Source organism: Fusarium vanettenii (genome assembly GCF_000151355.1).
Source record: "Fusarium vanettenii 77-13-4 chromosome 6 genomic scaffold NECHAsca_20_chr6_4_0, whole genome shotgun sequence".
In the NCBI taxonomy this organism is placed as follows: domain Eukaryota; kingdom Fungi; phylum Ascomycota; class Sordariomycetes; order Hypocreales; family Nectriaceae; genus Fusarium; species Fusarium vanettenii.
In genome coordinates this window covers 2,007,493-2,030,972 of record NW_003315865.1, presented here as the reverse complement: position 1 = coordinate 2,030,972, position 23,480 = coordinate 2,007,493, and the positions used below count along the sequence as shown (strand labels likewise).

At 50.6% G+C, this 23,480-nt stretch overlaps 12 protein-coding genes across 12 annotated transcripts; 5 read left to right on the top strand and 7 right to left on the bottom strand.

Moving 5' to 3' along the window:
• Positions 1-848: 848 nt before the first annotated feature.
• Positions 849-2,350, bottom strand: NECHADRAFT_43302 (uncharacterized protein; the record flags this gene model as incomplete). The annotated part of the gene is made up of 4 exons (XM_003044896.1): positions 849-1,127; positions 1,173-1,651; positions 1,702-2,145; positions 2,194-2,350. The coding sequence occupies 4 exons, from the start codon at positions 2,348-2,350 to the stop codon at positions 849-851; spliced, it is 1,359 nt and encodes a 452-aa protein (XP_003044942.1).
• A 404-nt stretch (positions 2,351-2,754) lies between these two features.
• On the bottom strand, positions 2,755-4,425 carry NECHADRAFT_44197 (uncharacterized protein; the record flags this gene model as incomplete). Its single annotated transcript, XM_003044895.1, has 2 exons — positions 2,755-4,154; positions 4,206-4,425. The coding sequence occupies 2 exons, from the start codon at positions 4,423-4,425 to the stop codon at positions 2,755-2,757; spliced, it is 1,620 nt and encodes a 539-aa protein (XP_003044941.1).
• Positions 4,426-5,656: 1,231 nt separating this feature from the next.
• NECHADRAFT_22368 (uncharacterized protein) lies at positions 5,657-7,368 on the bottom strand (the record flags this gene model as incomplete). Its single annotated transcript, XM_003044894.1, has 2 exons — positions 5,657-6,302; positions 6,356-7,368. Coding segments are annotated over 2 exons (1,659 nt in total), but the record flags the coding sequence as incomplete, so codon positions are not given.
• A 552-nt stretch (positions 7,369-7,920) lies between these two features.
• NECHADRAFT_82006 (uncharacterized protein) lies at positions 7,921-9,606 on the top strand (the record flags this gene model as incomplete). The annotated part of the gene is made up of 5 exons (XM_003045299.1): positions 7,921-8,044; positions 8,127-8,882; positions 8,943-8,990; positions 9,050-9,188; positions 9,237-9,606. 5 exons carry the CDS (start codon positions 7,921-7,923, stop codon positions 9,604-9,606), a joined length of 1,437 nt encoding a protein of 478 aa, XP_003045345.1.
• Positions 9,607-10,235: 629 nt separating this feature from the next.
• Positions 10,236-11,064, top strand: NECHADRAFT_82005 (uncharacterized protein; the record flags this gene model as incomplete). The annotated part of the gene is made up of 2 exons (XM_003045298.1): positions 10,236-10,927; positions 11,037-11,064. The coding sequence occupies 2 exons, from the start codon at positions 10,236-10,238 to the stop codon at positions 11,062-11,064; spliced, it is 720 nt and encodes a 239-aa protein (XP_003045344.1).
• A 340-nt stretch (positions 11,065-11,404) lies between these two features.
• Positions 11,405-15,209, bottom strand: NECHADRAFT_70532 (uncharacterized protein; the record flags this gene model as incomplete). The annotated part of the gene is made up of 5 exons (XM_003044893.1): positions 14,226-15,209; positions 13,488-14,060; positions 13,061-13,435; positions 12,178-12,796; positions 11,405-11,607 (listed from the first exon to the last, which is right to left on the bottom strand). The coding sequence occupies exons 1-5, from the start codon at positions 15,171-15,173 to the stop codon at positions 11,405-11,407; spliced, it is 2,718 nt and encodes a 905-aa protein (XP_003044939.1). The 5' UTR covers positions 15,174-15,209.
• A 375-nt stretch (positions 15,210-15,584) lies between these two features.
• Positions 15,585-16,325, top strand: NECHADRAFT_82003 (uncharacterized protein; the record flags this gene model as incomplete). Its single annotated transcript, XM_003045297.1, has 1 exon — positions 15,585-16,325. The coding sequence occupies one exon, from the start codon at positions 15,585-15,587 to the stop codon at positions 16,323-16,325; it is 741 nt and encodes a 246-aa protein (XP_003045343.1).
• A 242-nt stretch (positions 16,326-16,567) lies between these two features.
• NECHADRAFT_82002 (uncharacterized protein) lies at positions 16,568-17,431 on the bottom strand (the record flags this gene model as incomplete). Its single annotated transcript, XM_003044892.1, has 1 exon — positions 16,568-17,431. One exon carries the CDS (start codon positions 17,429-17,431, stop codon positions 16,568-16,570), a length of 864 nt encoding a protein of 287 aa, XP_003044938.1.
• An 868-nt stretch (positions 17,432-18,299) lies between these two features.
• NECHADRAFT_82001 (uncharacterized protein) lies at positions 18,300-19,332 on the top strand (the record flags this gene model as incomplete). The annotated part of the gene is made up of 3 exons (XM_003045296.1): positions 18,300-18,318; positions 18,613-18,692; positions 18,745-19,332. The coding sequence occupies 3 exons, from the start codon at positions 18,300-18,302 to the stop codon at positions 19,330-19,332; spliced, it is 687 nt and encodes a 228-aa protein (XP_003045342.1).
• Positions 19,333-19,639: 307 nt separating this feature from the next.
• On the bottom strand, positions 19,640-20,605 carry NECHADRAFT_82000 (uncharacterized protein; the record flags this gene model as incomplete). The annotated part of the gene is made up of 1 exon (XM_003044891.1): positions 19,640-20,605. One exon carries the CDS (start codon positions 20,603-20,605, stop codon positions 19,640-19,642), a length of 966 nt encoding a protein of 321 aa, XP_003044937.1.
• Positions 20,606-21,062: 457 nt separating this feature from the next.
• Positions 21,063-22,382, top strand: NECHADRAFT_81999 (uncharacterized protein; the record flags this gene model as incomplete). The annotated part of the gene is made up of 3 exons (XM_003045295.1): positions 21,063-21,497; positions 21,572-22,302; positions 22,376-22,382. The coding sequence occupies 3 exons, from the start codon at positions 21,063-21,065 to the stop codon at positions 22,380-22,382; spliced, it is 1,173 nt and encodes a 390-aa protein (XP_003045341.1).
• Positions 22,383-22,580: 198 nt separating this feature from the next.
• Positions 22,581-23,354, bottom strand: NECHADRAFT_81998 (uncharacterized protein; the record flags this gene model as incomplete). Its single annotated transcript, XM_003044890.1, has 1 exon — positions 22,581-23,354. One exon carries the CDS (start codon positions 23,352-23,354, stop codon positions 22,581-22,583), a length of 774 nt encoding a protein of 257 aa, XP_003044936.1.
• Positions 23,355-23,480: the final 126 nt, after the last annotated feature.

The following is a 23,480-nucleotide window of genomic DNA, read 5'->3' as shown; positions in this document are numbered from 1 at the left end:
AGTGGGTTGCTCGGCGCTTTTGCATGTGCTTCATTTGCGGTGAATGTCAACAAAGAATGAACGAGTCGTGAATAACATTTCAACGACGAGGAGAACGGGATGAAAGAGTTTTTTATGTATGCGGGAGAAAAAAGAAGGGATGAATGAGGAAGATGAGGCCGCAGAAGAGGCCAACCAGCCCGCCCCCATGATCCTTGTGATCTTACTGATCCATGGCTGCCTCTGTGCCAGCTTGCTGCACCACCTGGACAAAAAAGCCTGGCCGCAGACTGCAAGGTGGCGTTCACAAGAGCGAGACAGGGGATCTAGCGTGTTTCCTTCTTGGTCATTGGGGCCTCAGGGGTTCGTGGTGGGCTCGAGTGTGTTGACATTGCAGGGAACCTACGTGTTGGCGATGCGTTGGTACCCGCGTTCATAATTTCATCTGCTCTCTTGATTGGAGGATGTTGTTTGGGCGCCACATTCTTATCTTCCCTTGCCCGTTTGGGGTAATGACGACACGCTTAGCGCCGACCTCGCGATTTTTGGTGGTTGGTGCGTAGCCACGTGACTACCCTCTCAGGCTCCAGGGTAACCTTTCATGATGTCTGAACTGGTTGGGAAGCAAGGGTTTTATGAGGTGCGAGAAACAGTGAGACAATTTTCAAAAGAGAATTATTCACTGGCTGTTCAAAAACCAGTACCTGACACTTCCTCAGCGGATCTCACTGCCGAGGACGCGCATCTCAAAGTGGTTCTTCCCGCGTTGCCGAATCTCCCAATATCCACTCCCAAGACACCACTTGCCTAAACCCCACAACCACGTCTTTTACACATCATCAACTCTCCACGCGAAGAAACTTCACCGCCTAGTACGTTGTCAAATCCGGCGACTCGATGCTCCTAGGAAACGAAAACTTGGTCTCCACAAACACCTTTTGCATCGCGTCCTCTCTCGCCTCGAACTTGTAGTACACCTTGTCCAGATCCTCGAGCCTGACGCGGTGGGAGATCATCTGCGTTGGGTCGAGGTCACCACTTTGAATCATGGCGAGGAGTTCTTTCCAGTATTTGTGGACAGGGGCTTGGCCGTTGCCGATGAGCCGGATACCTCGCTCCATGAGGGATCCGATGTTGAAGTGGTTGGTCTGTGGGGTTAGGTGTGAATGATGTAGGAGGATGGAGATGCTTACATATCCGACGTAGACGCCTGTGACTCCGCAGCGACCATAGTTTCGTACGCCCTCGATCATCTCATTGACGATTTCACTCGTGTCTGTCTCAATACCGAGAGACATCTCAAGCCAATGCATCCAACCCTTGGCGTACTCGCCAGCTGCACACTCGATCGCGACATCCGGACCACGTCCACCACAAAGGTCCTTGAGTCGGCTCACGACAGTCTCCTTGTTGGTGACTCCGTGGGATAGATGCTTGTAGTCGACAAGCTCTAGCTGGTCCTTGTGCTTTGGGGGCCAGTTGTCCTTGATGAAGGAGAGACGCGGTTCCGTATCGATGAAGATGACCTTGCTGGCACCTTCGCGGATGGCAAAGATGCCAGCCATTTGTCCGATTGGGCCAGCACCGAAAATGGCAACTTCATCTTCAGGGTAGACGGCCGTATCTTTCACAGCGTTGTAGGATGTGGCCAAGACATCGGAAAGATACAAGGCTTGCCATGTCAGTAGAGTCGGATATGGGTAAACGGCGTCGTGAACTCACCTTTCTCATCGGGAACATCCGTCGGAATCTCGAGCAAATTCACATCCCCCAACGGTACACGCACATACTCAGCCTGTCCACCCGCAAATCCACCCGTAAAATGGGAATACCCAAACATACCCGCCGTCCTCCCACCATACATGGCCCTCTCGGCCGTGTTGGAGTTTGTCTTTTCGCACTGCGAAGACAGCTTCTGCTTGCAAAAGAAGCACTCGCCGCAGGCGATCTGGAACGAGGCAACGTATCGCTTGCCTACTTCGATGCCTGTGACGCCTGGACCGATTTCATCGGCGACACCGCAGAATTCGTGGCCAAGGATATCGCCTTCGTTGAGCTGGATGACTGTTCCGTGAAGGAGGTGTAGATCTGAACCACAGACGGTGCTTCCTGTTACTTTGAGGATCACATCGCGATCTTCAAGGATCTTGGGCCTGGGCGCGTCGACTACGATAGTTAGTATTTGTGTAAGTGAGAGAGTGTTGTGAGCCGTACCCATCTTGACCTTGTTCTTGCCCATCCACGCCAACGCCTTCATCGTCTCGCCAGGTTTGCCTGTCTCACCCTCGTACGAAGTTACATCCTGCTGAGTTACGGCGTTGTCGCCGTGTCCAATGACCTTTTCGGCCTGGTAAGCTGCTTGAGAAGCCATTGTTGCTGTCAATGTGAGTCAGTAGCAACTATCAAGTAATGCGCAGCCTGCGCTCTCTTTATTTGTCGCGAAAGCATCCACATTGCATACAGTCACCTGAACCCTCAGCAACATCAATATGCTCGTCACAATGACAAGGGGCCGTCGTTCTGTTGATGCATCCATGACGTTCGAGTCCTCGACGTCATTGACTCGGAGGGTCCGGGGCTTTTGCACCGACCCTATCAGTGACACTCAAAATGGGACATATTGGGCTTGGATCAAAGCAATTAACTAACTTGAGGCTCGTCATGATTAAACAGTTTCCTATTCAGTACACACTCCGTCGCAGTAATGCCGTTCTGAGAAGTGTTCCCGATAGTCCCTCGTCATCTAACGTTAGGGCCTCCGCCTCGGTACAAGACTCACAACACACTCATTCCCTCTTGAATCTGAGTCTTTGTAAGCATCTTGTTGACTCTCATCAGCTCTGCGCTCTGGGCCATTGCCGGATCTCTTCCCATGCTTGCCATAGCCACCACCGTATCTCCCTTGCAGTAGTAGGCGATGAACTTGTTCTCGGTCGGGTCACCCTCGACAATAATGTCATCGAAGCCGGGTATGGTGTTTCCGCAGTATCGCAGCTGAGCTCCCAAAGCCGACCAGAAGATGGGGATAAAGTGCTCGGGCTTGCTTGATGGATCAACGATGTGGTTCGCGACGATGCGACCGGATTGTTGCGCCACGTTCCAATGCTCGATTCGAATGTGAGTTCCATCGCCGCCAGGCCCGTTATAAGGGAAGGTAGCAATGTCGCCAATCGCATAGACGTCCTTCAAACCAGCAACGGCGTAGCTATCGTCCGTCTTCAGAGAGCCGTCCTTCTCCAGCTGAACGGCCTTGTTGTTTTGCAGGAACCCAGTCGCAGGGGCGACACCGACACCAAGAACCACGAGATCAGCATCCAACTTGGTGCCGTCCTTGAGATAGACAGCTCCGATATTGGAAGGATTGGATGTATCCGGCTCGGCCTTGTCAACACTTGCGCCCATGTAAAACTTGACTCCCTTGCCCTCGAGTGATTTCTGGAGGCCTGCGCCAACCTTTTCACCGAGGACTCGCTCAAGAGGGACCTTCTCCATGCCGACGACGGTGACTTGGTTGTCGCTGGCTGTCGCGACGGCTAGCTCAATTCCGATGAACGAGGAGCCAATGACCACAATCTTCTTACCCTTCTCACCGATCGCGTTCACAATCTTTCTGGTGTCGTGAACACTCCGTAGGGTAAAGATGTTGTCAAGCACCTTGAACCCTTGAAGAGGCAATCGTCTGGGCGTTCCGCCTGTCGCAAGGACAAGCTTGGTGTACTCAACTTTCTTGCCGTCATCCGTCGTGACGTGTCGATCGTTAAAGTCGACACCAGTGACCTCGCTCTCAATAAATTGGACAGATCCACTCTCATACCAAGACTTGTCTCGCCAAGTGAGCTTGCTAAGGTCCGTCATGAGAGCCTTGCTCAGCTTGGTGCGATCAATGGGGTAGTAGCCCTCATTGGAGATGACGGTCAATGGACCCTTGTAGCCCTTCTCGCGAAGACCTTCGACCAAGCCCAAGGTACCTGAACCTCCTCCAACGACGACGACCTTTTCCTTTTGAGCGCCGCTAGCAGCTGCGCACTTGATATTGGGCTTTCTTCGCGATCCTTTGACGGCGGCCTCTTCGCCTGTGAGGTACACGGCGCCGTTTCGCTCAGCGACTTGGAAGACGGGCAAATGATCGAGGGCAGGAGCATCTTCGACGTCGCCGGTTTTGGCGTTGAAACAAGCTGCGATGATCAGTCAGTGTAAGTAGCGATCAATGAGACATGGCGACGTACCTCCGTGCCATGGACAGGTCAATCGACCCTCACTCGTCAGCACGCCCTTGACAAGAGGAGCGCCATAATGAGTGCACTTGGCACCAACAGCTTGAATCTTTCCTTTGACATTAACAAGCAAGACCTTGCCATTCTCAATACCCTCCACCTCGACCTCCTTCTTCGCGCCAGGCGAGAGGTCGAGGGACGAGAGGTCCTTGATCTTGTATTCCTGAGCCATTGGTCTGCAAGTGGAGAAAGCTCGCGATAAAGTAATAGGTCGTCGAGTTTGTATACGAAAGACTTGAAGTATTCTGGGGTACGGACGCATCAAGACGTATGCGAGACGAAAGAACGGTTTGAAGCTCAACGTGCGCCGCGAGAGAGCATGTGAAGAAGTGAGGAGAAGTGCAACATGGCGCAATCAAACGGGACACGGCAGATGTACCGTTTCCCCCTCACTGGCTGACTGACTGAACAAGAGGGAAGCCCGGAATGATCCATGTTGTGATAATGTGGGGGATGACAATAAGACGAAGCTGACTGGTCGAAGCTATCAGAGCTGCATGTGTGTATGACGACGATGAGACGTGGTTCGGATCGTTCCCTTGGAGGGGACCATGTAGGAGTACGAATAGGGCTTAGTTCAATTAGAGAGATTCCCTATCTCTTTGACTGCGCGAAGACTCCCACACGGGACTAGTCTCCACTACTAGGTCACTATCTAAGCCACTTGTTAGCTTGGTGGCAATGTGGTAGTTCTATATCTCGATTTGAGTAATAGTACGAAGATATTGATCGTAATTGGCTAGGATCCTTGCAAGATACCCAATGGGAGTCTTCGCGCAGTCAAAGAGATCTGAAGGAGCTTATCCCCAAGCCACATTAGCCCATCATTTGTAACTGCCGTGATGTCGCGGGAGTGGGAGGCCGAGAGTGGGAGCCGTCCTCGCTGCGCCTTGGCCAAAACCCGTACCGGTTAGACCAAAAACATCATAAGTTCATGAGCATAAACTCTTAGAATGAGGTAAATTTATGTTCATGTTTCCTAAAGGTTCACAATAAAAGTATCCTCAACTTAGACGAGGCGGTCCGTCCCTGTAAGTGACCGAACGCGTTCGTAGGTACACACTTCATTTCCTTGCGTGACAGCTCCAGACTTGTCGCTCTCACGAAGGGTCTCCTTGCCACCCATCAGGAAAGAGATCTAAAGTCAAGGCATCAAAGAGGAATAAGTCATCAGGCAGATTAACATCAGCTCCGTCAAAGCAGAGGCTTCCGTCTGGAGTTGAGCCGATTGCCCCGGCGGCCCCGTTCGTGATAGCATCCAGGAATGACTCTTCTACATCGCATCGCTCTTCGTTCTCTCGCGACGATGACCTCTCTTCTGGTCCCGTTGGAGGCGCCGCCGCCTGCCCGTCCTCCCGCCCTTGGTCCTCATCAGGCCCGCCCGCCTGAACCGCCTTTGCAGCTCGTTGCTGCTTCAACTTCAATGCCCGTTGTTCAACAAAATGGAGCCACGCACGCGCATAGTGCCAATGCTTCGACAGCCCCCGCAGAGCCATCATCAGAATCTCGAGGATATGAAGCGATCTGGCCGCGACGATGGGCTTGCTCGACCCCGCCTCGTGGATGATGTGGATAGTTGCCGTAATGAGGACGTTGGTGCTGTACAGCCACAGCGTGGACAGAGCATCCTGAGGCAGGGTCTCAAAGATGGCAGCGATAGTCTTGGCGGAGTCTCCGCATAGTGAGGGATCGTTGCACTGGTCCGGCCGCACGTCTTCAACGGCGCTTTGCTTTGGCAGAGGTCGATGGAGCAGGATGACAAAGTTGTTGTAGGTGAGGTGAAGGATCGACTGCCACGTATCAAGCGAAGAGTACCTCAGCTGGACCTTGGGGGGCAGTTGAAGGATGAACTCGGCCAGAGACTCATCGGCCTTTCTCGTCGCTCGAACGCGGTCTTCAGGCGAGGATCGGAGAGCCCAACCCTCTCTCATCGCCCGTGATATTATGATGCACAGCTTGGTCTGGTATATCACAAAGTCCTTCTGCGCATTGGGAATGCCCTCAAAGTGGTGATACTCGAGATCAGGAACATCAGAATCGTCTAGGTTTCTGCTCAACATTAGCAAGTCAAGCCTCATCATCCTTGAGCAGTCGTATCTTACATTGCCTGCGGTCGACCCGACGACAGAGCCGAGATGGTATCAAACTGGAACAGAACCCACCAAAGCCGCGTATAGACTCGCTTATGAACCGGGAGCATCCTGGACCGAGTTGCATCACGATACATGCCAAAGGCTATGGCTGTCCGGGCACCAATTCCAATCCAGTGCCACGCACTAATAGCAACCTCTTCGAACCCATTAGAACTCCACGTCATCAAGAGAGCTGCCTGGACGTAAACAAGCCGATCTGTCTCGAACTGGTAGTCAATTAGAGTCTTGGCCCTACGGAAAAACGTGGTCTTGAGCGAGTGCATGCTCTCATCGTGGGACGACAAAACATGTGCCCCGACGAGGAAAATAGCATTCATCAGAGCAGAAGATAACGAGACCTCAGGGTCCTTGCCTTCGTACTGCACCATAAACTCTTCCTCGTCGACTATGGGCCATCCACAGTTTACAGAGTCAAAGTATGCTCGAAGCAGTCTGTCGGCCAGTTCCTTGTCCGGACGTTGAAGGATCTCCGGGGGCACAAATCGATAGTAAGAGGCCCCGTGGACTCGCATCTGACTGTATCCTAGATGAACGCTGCTCTCGTCGCCGGTCCGGGGGAAGTTCTGACGGACGAGGTAGTGGCAGTTGGACATGCCGGTGCCGATGAAGCAAACGCGGGTTAAGCGGCCGTAATCGGCTTCCTTCATATCGTGACGGCCGAGAAAGTCGGCCAAATGGCTGGCATCGTGTTCGCCGTCCTCATCACGAACTGACGTTTGGACAGTGTCGACTTCTAACGGCGAGCTCGAGTCTGTCGCGGGCTCGACGGACGTGGGCTCGCGGGGACGGATCGGGACTGGTGCAAGCAGACGGACAGCAGAAGCTCCTCTACGCTGTTTCTTTGGATAAATGTGGCAGCCAGACCGGTTTCGAGAGCTGCACCCCGTGCAGGGAGCTCCTTTTTGAAGGATATCGCAGCGTATCTTGAGCCGGTGGCAATGGGTGCAAGCCCTCCCGTCTGGCGCAAACACAGTTAGCTTAGCCGCAAGGACGACTGAGGGGGACAGGCCGGCAGGGATCCGGTCTCGGCGGTATAAGAAGACGATCGATGCTGCACTTACTTACTCTTCTTCGTCCATTGGCGGGGGACATTGAATTCTCGGTCTCAAATTCCGTCCCAACGGATTTGCGCTTCATGTCCGGAAGACGCGGACGCTGTTCTGTCGGATTGAACGGAAGTTTGAATGTCGAAGACGGGAGTGAATGGAAGTCAAGACAATAAGACGACGGAGACTGCAGCGGTCAGTCATGAGGTCGAAGACGGACCTTTGAGAGACGGAAAGTTAAACCAATCAGACGTCGACTTGAGCTATCGCACGGAAGTTTGAGTAGTGGGTATCGGCAACGGGACTTGGCTTTCGGTTATGGCCGAAGTGGCGCCCTCATCGGGATAGCCTCCCGAGTTTACTTACACGAGGTTGAGTTGTCAGTATAAGAGGTAGAAATGGCTTGACCCCAGCATACTTCCATATGAGAACACATGCAGCGTTTTTAAAAGATTTACAAACGAAACTATGAATGGTATATCCCTTATTAGTGGCCCTGGACATGAATCTGCGTCTAAACGACTAGGGGCCACCATAGATGTCGTGGATCCTATCGAGTCCAAGGTTCATGCGGCCAAGTTTTCAACGGCAAGTCATGGATAGCGCACGGTCCGTGCCAAAAGTGCGATGCTAATGAAAACTATTCTAGAAGCGAAAAATACATGTTGTCGTAGCAGGCCTGGCCTGCGCCTTCAATGGCAGTTTTGGAACTTCGATGCCTTCAGGTGCCCTCGACGCTATATCAAGCCACTTTAGGGTTTACGATCAGGTGCAGCTGACTCTACTCAACTCACTCAATCTGGCCGGCTTCGTTGTCGGGCCCCTCTTCTTTGGACCTTTGAGCGAATACATCGGACGTCGGCCAGTTATGATATCTACATTCTTTGGTTATCTTGTTTTCATGCTCGCATGTTCTGGAGCCCCCAATTACACAGCCCTCTTAATATTCCGCCTTCTCTGCGGTCTAAATGCCGCCGCCCCAATGGCCGTAATAGGAGGACTTTACGCCGATGTGCTCGACGACCCTTCAGAGCGTGGTACCGCCATGTCCCTATACCTAGCCATCAGCGGGATCGGCCCCCTTCTAGGACCCTTCGTCTCCGGTTTCGCGTCTCAAGTATCTTGGAGATGGGCGTTCTGGGCCGCCACCTTAATTGCTGTCCCGACACTCCCACTGGTAATGACGCTGCCCGAGACTTTTGCGCCGGTTCTCAACAACAGGGAAATTCACAAGCGCCGAAAGAACGGAGATGAGGGTGTTGAAGAGGCCCAGATTACAGAATTACACCCGTTTGACGCCCGAGAGATATTCTTGCGTCCCGTTGTCATGATGGCTACAGAGCCGATCCTTTCACTCTCATCTCTTTATGTGACATTGGCGAATTCACTATTTTACATCGCCTTCCAGGCATATCCTCTAGTATTTGAAGGTAAAGCATCCTTTTGATCACCAACCTTGGAGTTGCTGGCTGATTCTTCATTTTAACTAGGCATATATCATCTTCGCACCGAGATTGCTGGTCTCACCTATCTACCTAGTAAGTCCAGAACATGCTCGCCTAAGCACCACTGGTATCTAACTGACAACCTCTTTAAGTCGCCCTTGGAACGGTGGTAGCTTTCCTGGGATTCATGGTCTACACACCGTGGTACGATCGGTCCAAAGCAGCTGGCAAGCCGTGGGCTCAACGAGAAATAAACCGTCGTCTACCGATCGCCTGTTTCGCCGCTCCTCTGTAAGTCAAGCGAAAAGACTCATAGAAACAGAGTCTAACATGTCCCAGCCTTGTCATCGCACTCTTTTGGTTTGGTTGGACATCCAAACCCTCAATCTCACCGTACGTCCCAGCGATTGGAGGATTCTTCTCTGGCGCTGGATTCCTTCTGATATTCATGAGCATCCTGAACTACATCACCGACGTGTTTCGAGAGGCGTCAGCATCGGCCCACGCGGGAGCCGGATGTATGAGATCCCTTGGTGCCATCGTCATTCCGCTCGCGGCTGGTCCCATGTATGATCGGCTTGGTGTTCACTGGGCACAGAGCCTCCTTGGGTTTCTCTCACTGGTCATGGGGGCTATACCATTCTTCTTTATGAAGTATGGCGAGAGATTGATGCAGAAAAGCAAAGCTGCTCAGGGGGTAACACGATAAAAGGCGAAAGAGTGATGATCTGAGTAGTAAAAGTTGGCGGGAGTATATAAATGCTGTAAATAGAGTGATCAGGAGTAAATAAAAGAGACTTGGTTGTTTATAAAACCGCCCATCAAATATGAAATCTGCATGCAATGTCTCTGCGTGGCACTCTCACTCCGTTGAGGGATCTGCTCCCAATTAATGATCAAGTCTCAGGTTGACTTCTTACTTCTCAGACTCTTACGCCAAGCCCAACATCAATGATCTTGCCCAACAGAGGTGCGTGAGGTCCAACAGCCCCACACGAAGGATCGCCTCCATGATCAGGGCCATTTCCAATTTGTCATCTTCAGCATTGGCTGACAAAAAATGAGTAATGCTGCTTAGATCTTCTTAAGCGAGATGTTTAAGTGTTTGTGGAATTACGTATGCATCCCAACGAAAATACAACCATCGGCCGATGATCTTTGTTCGGCCGAATAATCCTATCCCCGTGTAATCAACATTATGAATCAACATTGTGAATCGACATACATGCTCAAAACATCTGGATGGAGGCGAAATAATGATTTGTATATAAAGTAGCTAGAATTCTTCGTGTCAGCCTGCAACTAAGCATCATTGTTTCTTCACGTCCCAACATCGCCATGGCTCAGAACCAAACTATCCATCGCACAGCAGAGCAATCTGCCCACGACGCCGTTGCAAAGACCATTCTGGTTCGTCACAGCACCCGAGCCTTTTGCACAGGTCGAAAAGTGCCACTATCCATCATCGAGGAATGCCTCAGCATAGCCCAGCATGCACCCTCATCGACAAACATCCAACCGTGGCGCCTTACGCTTGTATCTGGCCCTCCTCTTGAACGTCTGTCGGCCTCTCTCGTCTCAGCCTTTGAGAGCAAGACCGAGTTACAGATCCCCGCGATCCCCGAGTCGTACCAAGGCTACCGGTCCCAATTGGGTCACCACGTCTATGGGCCAAACGGATACAACATTGCTCGCGAGGATACCGAGTCGATGACGAAAACTCTGATCAGCAACTTCAAATTTTACAATGCCCCGATTGTTGCCGTGGTCTGCATCGACAAGGAGCTGAACAAGTCTGATATTCTATCTGTCGGAATCTACCTCCAAACGCTTCTCCTGTTGTTGACGGAGAGAGGGTTGGGAACACAGGTGTCTGTTGCTCCGGCCGGTTATCCTGATATTATTCGAGAAGAGCTAGGGATTGAAGAAAACTTGGATATCTTGTGCACTGTGGGCATGGGATATGAGAATGAGCAAGAGCACATTAATTCTTTGAAGATGCCGAGGGATGACTGGCAAAAGAGCGTCAGGTTTGTGTTGGACTGACGGCTTCCGTGTTTAGTGAATCACCCATAAGGCCACTGTGTTAACATCGGGCCATGATATTATGGTGTGTCGAGAATCTGTTCTTTATTATAGTTGCAGCCCGACCCCTGATGGGAACTGAACCAGAATATCGTTAATCACCCATAGCACCAAGGTAAATGTCTTTGGGGCTAAGCCAGAAGAGCTTGGCTAGTTCATCCGAGGACTGAAGTTATAATCACATAGAATAGATCTGAAATTTAGCAGGGCAGTTGGCTCAATCATGCATAGTTAAGTGGACATGACAATTCTTGGGGAAGATCAAAAGTAGTGGTCTCGCGGGTTTCACCCTGCCCATTCATGGCCCATCCATCTTGGAAGCTCGAGTGTTTGCAAACCAATGATTGTGATTATCAACTCCCTCGAAAGGCACGTAGAGCTGTAAAAGCTTAAAAATAAACCTTGGTCCATGCCACTGATTTCTAAAACTTGAGAACTATCTCGGGGACGTCGAACTGAACATAAGTCACACGGTTGCTGTTGTCCATCATAGCAATCCCCGACTTGTTACAATCCACCGCCCTTTCATCAACCGGACCATACCAGTCATGGTGCTTGAAGCGAGGCCGGTACTGAGGAGGAATCCAAAGCACCGGTCGCCCTTGGACTGTGACCCATTCGTCGTCTTTGGTCATTTGAACTGGGCGTTTGTCCTCCTCGTCCTGAATTTGGACCTCGTCGATTGAGTAGCTTCCCGCGGATCCTTGAACACAATAGGTACGATCAGGAGTGCAAAGTAAACCATCATGACTCGGATGCCATGAAATTTCACCTGTTGCTTCGTTGACCACCTGTATGCATTGCTTCGCATCCCAATCCCATATCTCGAGGCCTCGCCATGAGGCTAACGCCAACCACAGCCCATTTGGGGAAAACAACATATGTTCGAGATGATAATCCCCGCATAGAGAGCTCGAAAATGTTGACTTGAATTTGCAGGTGTGCAAGTCCCAGATTTCGACAGTCTCACTCTCGTCTAATAGAAGTGCCAGGTTGCTACTTGACAGTGAGAATTTCCACATAGCAGCATGGGGCCTGACTAGGTCTTGACTTTTCCACGCTGTGGTGTCCCAGATCGTGATACCATCAGCACCCTCAAAAGTCAGCCATCTCTCGCATGGTGAGAATTTCAAAGTGTCTGCCAGTTCGTCGGCCCATTCCGGTAGGGGTTTAGGTAGATCGAAAGCATATTCACCCGTCAGTGAGCTCCACATTCTAATGACGTTGTTTGTCAAGGAAGCAACCCACAAGCCATTCGGCGACAGAAGCCAGTCTCCCGGCCCCCACCCTGTATCTGGGTCAGAGCTCAATGAAGCTCTGACAGTCGGGTCCCAGATCTTGATTGTCTTGTCTTCGCATCCTGATGCGAGTAGCCTCCCGTCTGGGGAGATGGCTAGTATGGAAATATCAGTGTGATGACCGCTGAACACCTCCACTGTGTCTGTTATTGTATGCCATAGGCTGACCGTGCCTTGCATACCTACAAAAGCTACCACCATTCCATCTGGCGAAAAAGCAAGGACGTCTTCGTCGGAAATATTGGGATTGCTGAGCGAGGTGATGCAGGTCCCTTTGGTCAAGTCCCAAACTTCGATGCGCAGAGGACCATACCTCGGTTCTTCTCGACATCCTACCAGCTTTGTGCTGTCCGAGGAGATCGCCACCCGATAGTACTTATCTGGAAACAAAGCATCCAATGTGAAACGAGCTGTTTCTGGATTGCTCCAACCCCGAATTCGGCAACAACCGTCATGCTCTACCTGTGTGATGATGGTCTGGCCGTCCGGTGAAACTGCAATGGGCGTGGAAGGAAGCTTGATTTCGTCTAGCGGTTTCCCCGTGTCAAGGTCAAACTTGATCAAGGTGCCCTCCTCATCCACCCACACTGCCGTTTTTCTGCCTGGCAAAAAGGTAATGACGTCTGACATCTCGTTGGGCATCGGAAATGTCCTGAGTGGTGTACTTGCGTTGAATGGATCCCAAATCTTGATTGAATAATAACGGCCATATCTTCCCCACTCGTATTCTGCAGATGCGAGAATTGTGCTGGATTCTGCAGATAAAAAGGCTAGTTCGACAATCTGCGCGTTATCACCCCAAATGGTATTTAAGCATGCCCCCGTGTGGGCATCCCATATTTTGATTATCCCATCCCGGTCACCAGACGCGATGATCCTGCTATCTGGAGAAAACGCTAAGCGGTGAACTCCGTCCGCATGACCCTCAAGAGTCAGCAGGCATGCATCCCATTCAGGTTGTATTTTCGGTCCTTTCTTGATCCATTCTGGTATCAATTCCTTGAACTTCTCCCGGATCCAGCTGGAAGTTGGACAGAAGATGAGCGCTGAAACGTAAACCTGCAATGGGGCTATTTCTATTCCCCGTTTGTTGGTGAGGACGAATCGATGAGCATCATGAACCAGAGTTGCTAGAGAACCCCACTGATTGCGTGTCTGGAAAAGTTAGATAAAGATCATTCAGATATGGCTTATTTGATGTACTTACGGCAAGAGCCTCAAGCTTTCTGATGGAAAGAATTCCTTCGGTGAGACTTCCACAGAGACCAAGGGCTTCGAGCCAGTAGAGATACTTTCTCTGCAGAAATGTAGCGACTTCTTTTCCACCATCTTGGTCCTCAATTTGTTTCAAAGAAACCAATTCGCAGAAATGGTCAAGCCAGCGAACACATGAGTATCGCATCGCAGCAAGAGGGTCCGGTACTGGGATCTCGATTTCGCTGGTCAAAACTCCTGGATTGCGCAGGCCATAGATGTTCTGACGTAGCTTAGCATCCATGACCTTAACTGAACGAGAAAACAGTTGGTGGTGGCCGTCTCCCATACCAGAGGGAAACATTCCATCAAGGACATCCTTGTTGTCTCTGAGAAAGTCTTTGGCTGATTGATGAACAAAGTGGACCGTCTCTGTGCCTTGTTGGATACTCAGGAAAGATCCGCATCGCCTGACAAGTCTCACAAGCGTATCATGCTTGGCAAAGTTGCCCCTGAGGTCCGCAAGCAAAGCCAATTCCTGGAGTCGGAGTGGTCGGTATGCAAGAAACATCGTTGCTAAGATCCTCTTGCACAATTCCAAATTTTTGGACGTACCGGGAAGAGACATGATTTGTGTCCACATCCTGGCGTAGAGGCTGCTCAGCCCCTGGGGCACTTCGTTGAGAGATTTCAAGATGTCCCGGTTGTTCTCCAGTTCCTCCTCCTCTTCAGCCTTGAGCTTGTCAAAGACGAGAGCTGCCCAAAGGAATGTACCATTGGCTTTGTCTTGCATAGTCTCCTGAAGTTCCTTACGCAACTCTGTCTCGGAATGCAAATTCGCAAGGTTGCTGACTTTATGGCCAATATAATCAGCAACAGCTCTGGACACGGGCCCAGCGTTGGCTTCGAGACTGATGTCAAGCCTCCAGCTCGGATTCGCACCTCCCAATCCACGCTCGATATTGGGTAGGTTGCGGCTGGAGACAAGCCACCTGACATGAGGGAATTCGGATGCCGTGGAGACAATCAAGTTGAGAAGTGAAGACAGAGAACTGCCCTCGCACTCGTCAAGTGCATCGATGACAAGACAAGTTGGTTCGGAATGGTCACGAAGTATGTCATTCAACATATTGCATAGGACATGCCATCCATTTGGAGGGTCAAAAATAGACTTGCCTCCATGATTCCATTTGGTCCGTATGTGTCGCTTCAGAGATGGCTCCTGATCCACAAGGAGGTAGATAAGGCCTCGCAGGACCGATGTTGCGTTATTGATTCTGGAGTCGGTAGCTTGGCAGAAGAAGTAGGATAGGGCATGTTGAGATTTCGTCAACTCGTCGACGAGACCACAAAGGAGCATGGTTTTGCCCTTTCCCGGGTCGCCCTTGACCCAAAGAAGACAACCCTCTGTTTCCTGGGCCCATTGCTGGAACTTGGAGTCCTCGAGAACCCAGCGGTACGAGCCCTGCATTAACCCTCCTTTGCCTTTTTCGATGCGTGTCTTGTCGATGCGTGGGTCGGTCGTTCGTAGATCTCGAAGACATTCGTCGTCGGCGTGTCGTCCTTCGTAGTTGTGAACCTCAGTGTAGGTGTTTCCGACCTGAACTCTGCTGCTCCCATCAGCACGTAGTGACTTGATCTTGTTGGCTGTACATCCGTTGGATGAGCTGTTTAAGCGTTTGCGTTGAAACGATGCCATATTTGGCTGCGAGTTGCTGGAGGACGTGGTTGAAGGACGACGGAAAACGGGGGACGGTAACGAAGGAGGGCGTTGGAGGTCGGCTCAGCTCGCAGCCTGATCAAACAACGGGAGTTTCTTGTTGGCTGCCACGGCGCTTAACGAACCAATCCCATCCGCCTTTTCTTGACTTCCTCTCTTCGTTGAGTGGGACCTTGAAACTCTTGGCCAACACATCCCATCAGGCTGTCCACTCTCACCTTTCCAGAATCATCATGGCCGAAACATTTGGCGCTGTAGCTAACGCACCAAGCGTTGCAGTACTATCAACACCGTCGACCGCTTTGAATACATCCAACTGGGTCGTCTCTTTGAACGCGGCTCTAAACCATGCCAGCTGAAACTCTCCATCACCGGGTCCCGCATCATTAGATGGGGGGTGAGGCCGTCGGCGTCAACACGGAGCCTCGTTTCGCAACCGACAACTCTGACGACATTACTGCGCAACGGGTCTGTAGGGTCCTAGAGGAAACCAGGCTGTGCTTCGAAGGGGTGCACAGGCTATCGAGTCGATACAGCCCTCCTGCGGATTCACGCGGCTTGACACATTCAGAGTTGACCCCGGTGGCCCGCAACTTGCATAGCCGGATGGAGGATATCGTTCATCAACGGCAGAAGCGAGGCAAATTGCTGGAGAAGGCCAGCCAGGCATTGTATAGCAACAAGTATTTGGACCAACTGATAGGAGACATTGCTGGGCTCGTCGGCAATCTCGAGAACCTGTACCCCGTGCAGATGCAGCGTCGCAGATTTGTAGGGTTAGAGATGGAGGCGGTTGATGACGATATGAGCCTTTCGACTCTCAAAAATGCAGGTTCTGGTACCGATGGCGTTCTTTCTGAAGTGGTTACAAACAAGATGCAGGCGATAGCCGACAGGACGGAGGCGATTACGGGCAAGCTGGAGGCGACTGCAACAAGAAACGAACCCGGGAAAACTCTCGTTGAAGAGATGGAGAGGATCAGAGTTGGGAATGAATGGAGTGAGAGTGTGCTGAATCAAGGAGCTCTTGTGATGGACAGGACTGAGAACAAGGCATTGGCTATTACGGCACGCGGCGGAGCAACTATCCACATAGGGAGCAGCTTTGGCAGGCGCAGCATCTTTGACTAAGCTTTGAATTGATACCATGTCGGTACATAGAAGGAAGGAACGATCCATCTTAATATGTCAGGTAGCTAGTTTAGTCGAGAATTGTCCATGTTTGGCCCGAGTACAAGCTCTCGCTATCCCCAGCCTTTTTATTAATTCGAACAAGAGCAACAAGTTTCAGGAATGAGAAACGTATGCAAACGCATATAATACTAGTTGTTGCCAAGAACATCCAAAATCGTGGTCCAAGTATAGACAGGCAATCACGTCCATAGTATCAAGTCCCCTGCTTGCGGATCATAATACCACATCCTGCCATTAGGGTCAGGAAAGTACCAAACCTGGCTTGCATCGTCCCATTTGAAGCTATGACTTTTAACATTAGCGTCCAAATACTTCAGCCTGTCCCCCTTGAACCCCCAAAAAACCTCGGCCGAGTCATTCCAGTTCCAAGGATCTCCAAGAACCACCGGACAGATGACTTTTAGCCCCAGTATCTCGGACACACGCGGTCGACACTCAATCAGGTGTTGAACCGCTTGTTCACTGCCCGAGAGATCGACACTATTTGCTTCGACAGCTTGTAGTAGAATGGAAACGTCGTCGAGGTCGCTTCGTTCCTTTCTGCTGCCCTTGCGCTCAAAAGCGGTTCTTATCTTCTCTCGAAGGAGCCAGCGGGCGCTGAACACGGGTACCTCTACCCCGTTGATGGTGATTACAGTGCAATCGTTGTCTGGATCATCAAGATTGTACTGCGGCCTGTTGGGCCAGGCGTGATAGTCAAACATCTCAATCTTAACATGCTTGACAGATCTATCGTGCCTTTTAAAGGTAATGGCCGGAGTAGTGACACCATATTGTGTCTTTGCAACAAACTCGGTTGGAAAGTTTTCCAAGAGCCATGTCGAAATGCTGTCGGCGGTGATGCTGCCGCTCGGCTGAATGACGAGATCGATATCCTCGGTCGTGCGCTGCGGGAGGCCAAGCTGCATACGGATGATAGTACTTGCTGCACCACCGCTAATACTGAATCGTGCATTTGATTGAGAGATAAATTGGGAGAGCTTGGCTATAGCCTGCAGAAGCTCTTCTGGAGTAAGAAAAGAAGCATGTCTGGATGGAGACATTGAGGGACAGTGGCATCTAAACAAGTATATAGCAGAAAGATGAGGGGAATTGACACGAGGAGCTTTTTATACATTATGCTCATAATACTCAGCATTTAACATCCTGTTCTCCAGGCCATCATCCGTCAAGTGTTGGTCCTCGCAACAGAATGGCCCCCAACATTGACGAGCCTTGAACAAGGATGTTGGTCTTGTTATTAGGCATCGACGGGCATGAGCAAATAAAAGAGGCCCTTACTTTCTCTATGGAGTCAGTGGCTGCAGGGACGGTCAAATTTTGAGCCACCAGGTCACGCAAGTGTACAGCAGGAGGATGGGGTCTTTCGAGGGAGCTCACCAGAGACGGCAAAGCTCAATGATATAAGCCACCCTCATGAAGATGAGTTTTATATGGCTACAGCCATAGAAAGGCCAAAGCCATCAGGTAACAGTGTCTCACAGTATTGGATTTTGATGCCGTCATGTATTGATAACTGTGTCTTGTGCTGTTGTGGCTGATGGCTTCTTGTCATCATTGCAGACAATGAAAAAAATCCAGCGCCCAGGCCTCCGCCTACAGATTCGCATGGTACCCAAGAGCCTCGTCGTCTGGAGCCGGGTGCTTGAAACGGATGAACCTGACCGGTGTTGCCAGATCAGGCAGAAGTGCAAAAAGCATCTGTCACCACTGAAGAGATAAGGATGGGAGCAAGCATGCATTCTATGTAGCACTGGCATTCATCGCCATGATGCAAACAACTATGCCTGCGGTATAGAATTGAATTGCCTTGGTAATGGAAATGGGAACGCGCTATAATCTCCATATCTTGTTTCTCTCTAAACTCCTTGAACTAATACCTGGGCTGGAGCATTGCGTTGCTTCTTGATGATGGCGGTTACACGTCTTTGTGAGTGGAGTTCTTTGTGAGTAGAGTTTCCGCCCCCAACGGTACATCCAATGGACTTTGGAAGAGCTCACTTGGTAGACGGCTGCTGCCTGTTGATGTCTTGCGGATAAAAATTAATCAACTACCGACTTCGAGGTTCCTTGTGCCACATTAACCCCCACCGCCATAAGTGACCAAGTTGGGCGGTCAAGAACGCTTACACCCAAGTCATCACAAGCTCAAGATCTCGCCTCTTCCTAGGTTTTCTCCCGCAAAACCAGCCATTAGGTTTAGATGGACCTATGGACCTTATAGCTGTAGCTCTAAGGCCTCTCAAGGCAATAGCCTGGGGAGACCTGGCCGTGGCCTCTCTCAAAGTTGGCCTGGTGTGCGAGGTAGGCACAAAATCTTTTTTCTACGTCTTCCTGCTAAAAGAAACTACTCTAGAATTACATGCTAGTTGTTGACGATGAGGATCTGGACGCTGCGACTCAGAAGTTGAAGAAAAATGGCTTTCGGGAGGCTCCTTGGTCTTATGGCTCCCGCGACGATCCAACACTGTACACAGACCCAAAGATGAAGCAAATTCATCGCCTGATGGCCCAGGAGTACAGCAATCTTGATAATCACTCATTGAAATTCCGATTCCCGACCGACAAGCAGGCCAAGGCGAGGGTTGTCCTGTTACCGTCCTCATACGCCCACATCTCGACCACATCAACCACGGATAGATTCACCCAGAAAGATAACATTTTCTACCCGGACGCACCGCTGCTCCTAAAGAGCTTCGTTCATACAATAGTCAAAGAGCCTGAGATGAGTCAGTGGACATCAAACCTAGAGATGTGGGCCATCACTTACCTCTACGGGGACCTGATGCTGGACGACGGTGTCTTGGATTCTTGTGATGATGAAGAGGTCAAGGCTTGGTTCAACGAAAACATACAGAGAGAGGAGGGTGGGATGGATAGGATTACCTGCACAAAGCGACTGGGAAAAGCTGGGTATGACGAAAGCCTGGCGAGGCAGAGATAGGTTGATTAGAGATGGTGCCATTGATGATATTAAGGAGCATGCATCATTCATCTGGTTGTAATTTAGCGTTATTTCATTTCACACCAACTGCACAATAGAACCACCCTGAGCACATCTCGTATCTCGTCTTAATTACCGTGGCAATATGTATCCCACTACCCCACAGCTAAATACAGAGTTTCTCGAACTGTGACAGAATACGTTGAAATTGCCACCCAGTCCCCTCTTTTACCAACTGCAGTTTATGCTGTGCCACCCATTTTAGGCAGAGCAGATACTGTTGAACAAATCCCCCCTCTGTCTGCCTTCAAAGGTCGACTTGAACAAGTTGACCACCCGTCACGCCTTTCACGCCCTTGCCAGTCGTAACGACAAAAAGACTTTTACCATCTTTGCTAAATACGGTGCTGGTACCTCCGGCAAGTGTCCCATTAACAAGAACAGTCTGTTCACCGTCCGGAGTGATCTTGATCAACAAGTCGGGGAAGCAGCCAACAAGCGCGTTCCCATCCTGATCCAACGAAAAGTCATCAGGGGCAATTTTCGTGTCAGCTGGTGCTTGCCATATAACTTCGACGTCCCCGATCTTGTTTCCAAATTCATCGATTTTAAATCGCCCCAAAAGCTGACGACCAGTGTTGGTAAAGTAGAGATAACCTCGCGAAATCTTGAGACCATTGACACCAAGAGGATAAGGCCCTGTTGGGATAGCAGCCAGCAGGTCGTCTCGCAAGATGACTTTAGAAGTACGAGTCTTTGTGTTGATTCGCCAAATTTCGCCCGTCCAAGAAGCTGCGCCGAGAACAATATGTTGGTGGTCCGGCAAAGCAGTCATGCCATTGATGACGCCAGCATCTTTGCCTTCGAGAATTGGGTGAACCAATGGACTACCATGGTGGGACTCTCCGCATTCTCGAAAATCGACAAGCAAGATCTTCATAGATCCCTCCTCAAAGTAAGTTCCTCCATCGTAGATGCCACCAGAGACAACAAACAGGTCTCTGTCAACCTCTGCGATTCCGGTGAGGGCATCAATATCTTTGACTTTGGCAACAACACGGGCCTCTGGGATCGAGGGATCCACAGAGTATATGTCACCGTTCCCAAAGGTGGTGAGAAGGAGATTTCCGTTGGAGCGCAAGGCAACGTTCTCAATCCAGACATTGGGTAGTTCGACGAGTTGTCGGGCGTTGATCTTGGCAGATTTGGGAGGAGAGGAGAAGGAGGTGGCGTTGAGAAGGCCAAACACCCAAGATCCAAACTCAACACGCATGACTGTTGTATTTAAGTCAAGATGGCAAAAAGAAAGAGTTACTAAGTTTGGATGTTTTATTGGTGTAGGTCATCCTTGATACTCTATGCCCCATGTGCGCAGCCGCTCTTATGTAGCGATGGCTTGGCTCCTCGGAGACTTTTCACACTCCCAACTTCCGATCTTCTTTAACAATTTGTCAGCTCCATTTGTGCACTTTCTCTGAAAAGACCCCTCATGCTCTGTGCAACTGGCGTAGAAACCATGCGTGTCGATGATAAGCGATCTCGTGATACCAAGAGGACAAGCGGGTCTCACGGAACGGCACCGTCGATTTAAAGCTGACGCCCCTGGTCTTACTCCAATCAAGGCTCCCCCAACTTACACAAGCGGTAGAGTTTATTAATAAGCCACTTGGTACATAAGAACCTCAGGTGCCGTTCCGTGGGAACTCATCATCTTTGTTTCCATCCTCGTCATGCCGCCGTCTCCTCAGAAACTGCTTGACTATCACCCCGAGTACCGAGTTCTTGTATGCACACAGTGTCAATACGCTATCCAGCCCCGGGCCATCAACCGGCATCTTAAAGAAATACACAAGATCTACAGATCTGCCCGGCACCCGTATACCACTTATACGGCCAAGTACAACCTATCCGAGCCTGGGGATGTCGTCAAGGCTCGAGTCATCGACTTTCCGATTCCCTACTTGCCAGTTTTTGATGGGCTAAGATGCCTTGACACTGACTGCGAATATTTGTGCATTTCCAACAAGCGGATGCAGAAGCATTGGCTCTCGGAACATGGACGCCATGGCTATGCAGATATCGACTGGACTCCAGCGCCGTTGCAAACATTCTTCCGTGGAAACCTGTTGCACTACTTTACAAGTATAGACATTACTAAAACAAGAGTAAGTACTCTGATTCATCACCACTTGCACCTTGCATAACATTTAGTTCATAGGGCAAACATGAATGCTCTCAGATAGCAAGACGTTCAGCAGCAACACTAGGGACTTCAGATCAAAACTTGCTTCAACACTTTCAGACAGTAACATGCAAGACCCTCCCAAGTCAGCACGAGCAAATCTGGCGTCTCGCTGTCCCTAGCATCGCCGAGCACAACCCATTCCTGATGCATGCGGTACTGGCTTGCTCATCACTCCACCTCGCAACAAAGTATCCATTGGATCAAGTTTACCTCACACTAGCACACAAACACCAGAACAGAGCCATGGCACTATTTCGAGAAGCGATTGGCCATGTGGCTAAGACAAACTGTGAAGCGATTGCCGCCTTCTCGCATCTGCTCGTTGTCTACGCTTTTGGGGCGGAGAGGCAGGAAAACACTCTCCTCCTCACCCGATCTTGCAGCTCAGATCCAGATGGCCTATGTAGCTGGCTATACTTCATACGGAACGGATGCTCCCTGGTGAATGGCTACCGACATATCATCGCAACTGGTCCACTTGGGAAGCTCGTCCAAATATGGGGAGAACCCAACACAGAGATGAGCCAACAGAAGGCGTCCGAAACCAAGGAAAGGTTGATGTCCGTCATTCAGGACGGACATGACATGTGGTCTCCTACCGAGTACGAGATCCTCACCGATGCGGCATGCAAGCTAGGGCATGCGTTCGCGTCTGCGGAAGCGTTGGGCGATGGCTTCGACACTTGGACTGCCGTTCGCAACTGGCCGACGACAGTCTCAATCGAGTATACCCGACTCCTCGCAGAAGAGAATCCAATAGCGTTGATCTTTCTCGGACACTATTGCCTTCTTCTGAAGAAATTGAGGTCAGCATGGTACATTGCGACGTACCCGCTTCAACTACTCTATATCCTCAGGGGCAAGCTGGATCATGAATGGCATCATTACATCGACCCCCTGATCACGGAATGGGAGCAATCATGTACCGTCACTTCTTGATCGTCCGTTGCAAAACGAGGGAGGCTTATTATTTAGAAGCAATCATTCATAAATTAAACGACCTCTATCGCCCACCATCTACATCAAAACACAACGCATGCATCTCCAACTCCAACCTCTTACTCTCCTCATCCCAACACGGCGGCCGCCCAGAAGACGTCTCCCGCGACAACTCTTCCATGACAAAGTCCAGATGCGTCCTGACATCCTTTTCCCAAACAATAGGAACATCTCCGCCATGAGTCTCATATATGAAATCCGCCTTGATCACCAAACTCGACATTTCGGTCTCCGTCAACTTCCTGAGTTTTCGTGGACCTGTCTCGGGAAGATGCACGTCGTCAAACAAGTCGACTGTTCCGGTTGACTTGGGATAAACAACCGACAGTTCCTCCAAACCGGGCAGCCCGAACAGGGCAAAGGGCATGTTGAGACCCATCTCTGCAACCGGGAGAGAAAGTGCAATGTGCCTGACACGGCTCCAGTCATCAATCGTGGCCCTGGAACAGAAAGCGAAGAAGCAGTCGCGGCCGATGTATAGAATGTCGATGAGGGGATTGTAGTCGCGTTTCACAGGGAGGTTTTCAAGAGCTGTTTGGCGCGCTTCTTGGCTGACGGCCTTGAGTAACGAGTGGTACTCGTTGACTGTGAGATTGCTTATATCCGCTTGGAATTCCAGGTATCCTGAGAGGATGCATACTCCTGGTTTCTCCGAGGTCAGTGGTAGCGCGAGCTTCCAGATTTGTTGGCGAAGTTCAAGCGGAAGTCTTGGGAATGGGTGGAAGATTTGGGTGGGAAGAGCTTCGATGGGATTGTCTTTTGGTGTAGGGGTCGACATTGTGTTGACGGTTCACGCAGCGATGCCTTCATTGAGTGATTGAAGCCGTTTATTTTGTTGTTGTCCTTTAATATCCCATCAGTTGTCGCTCTGTCTGCCTTGGTTCCCTCCGTGGTTGGTAGGAAA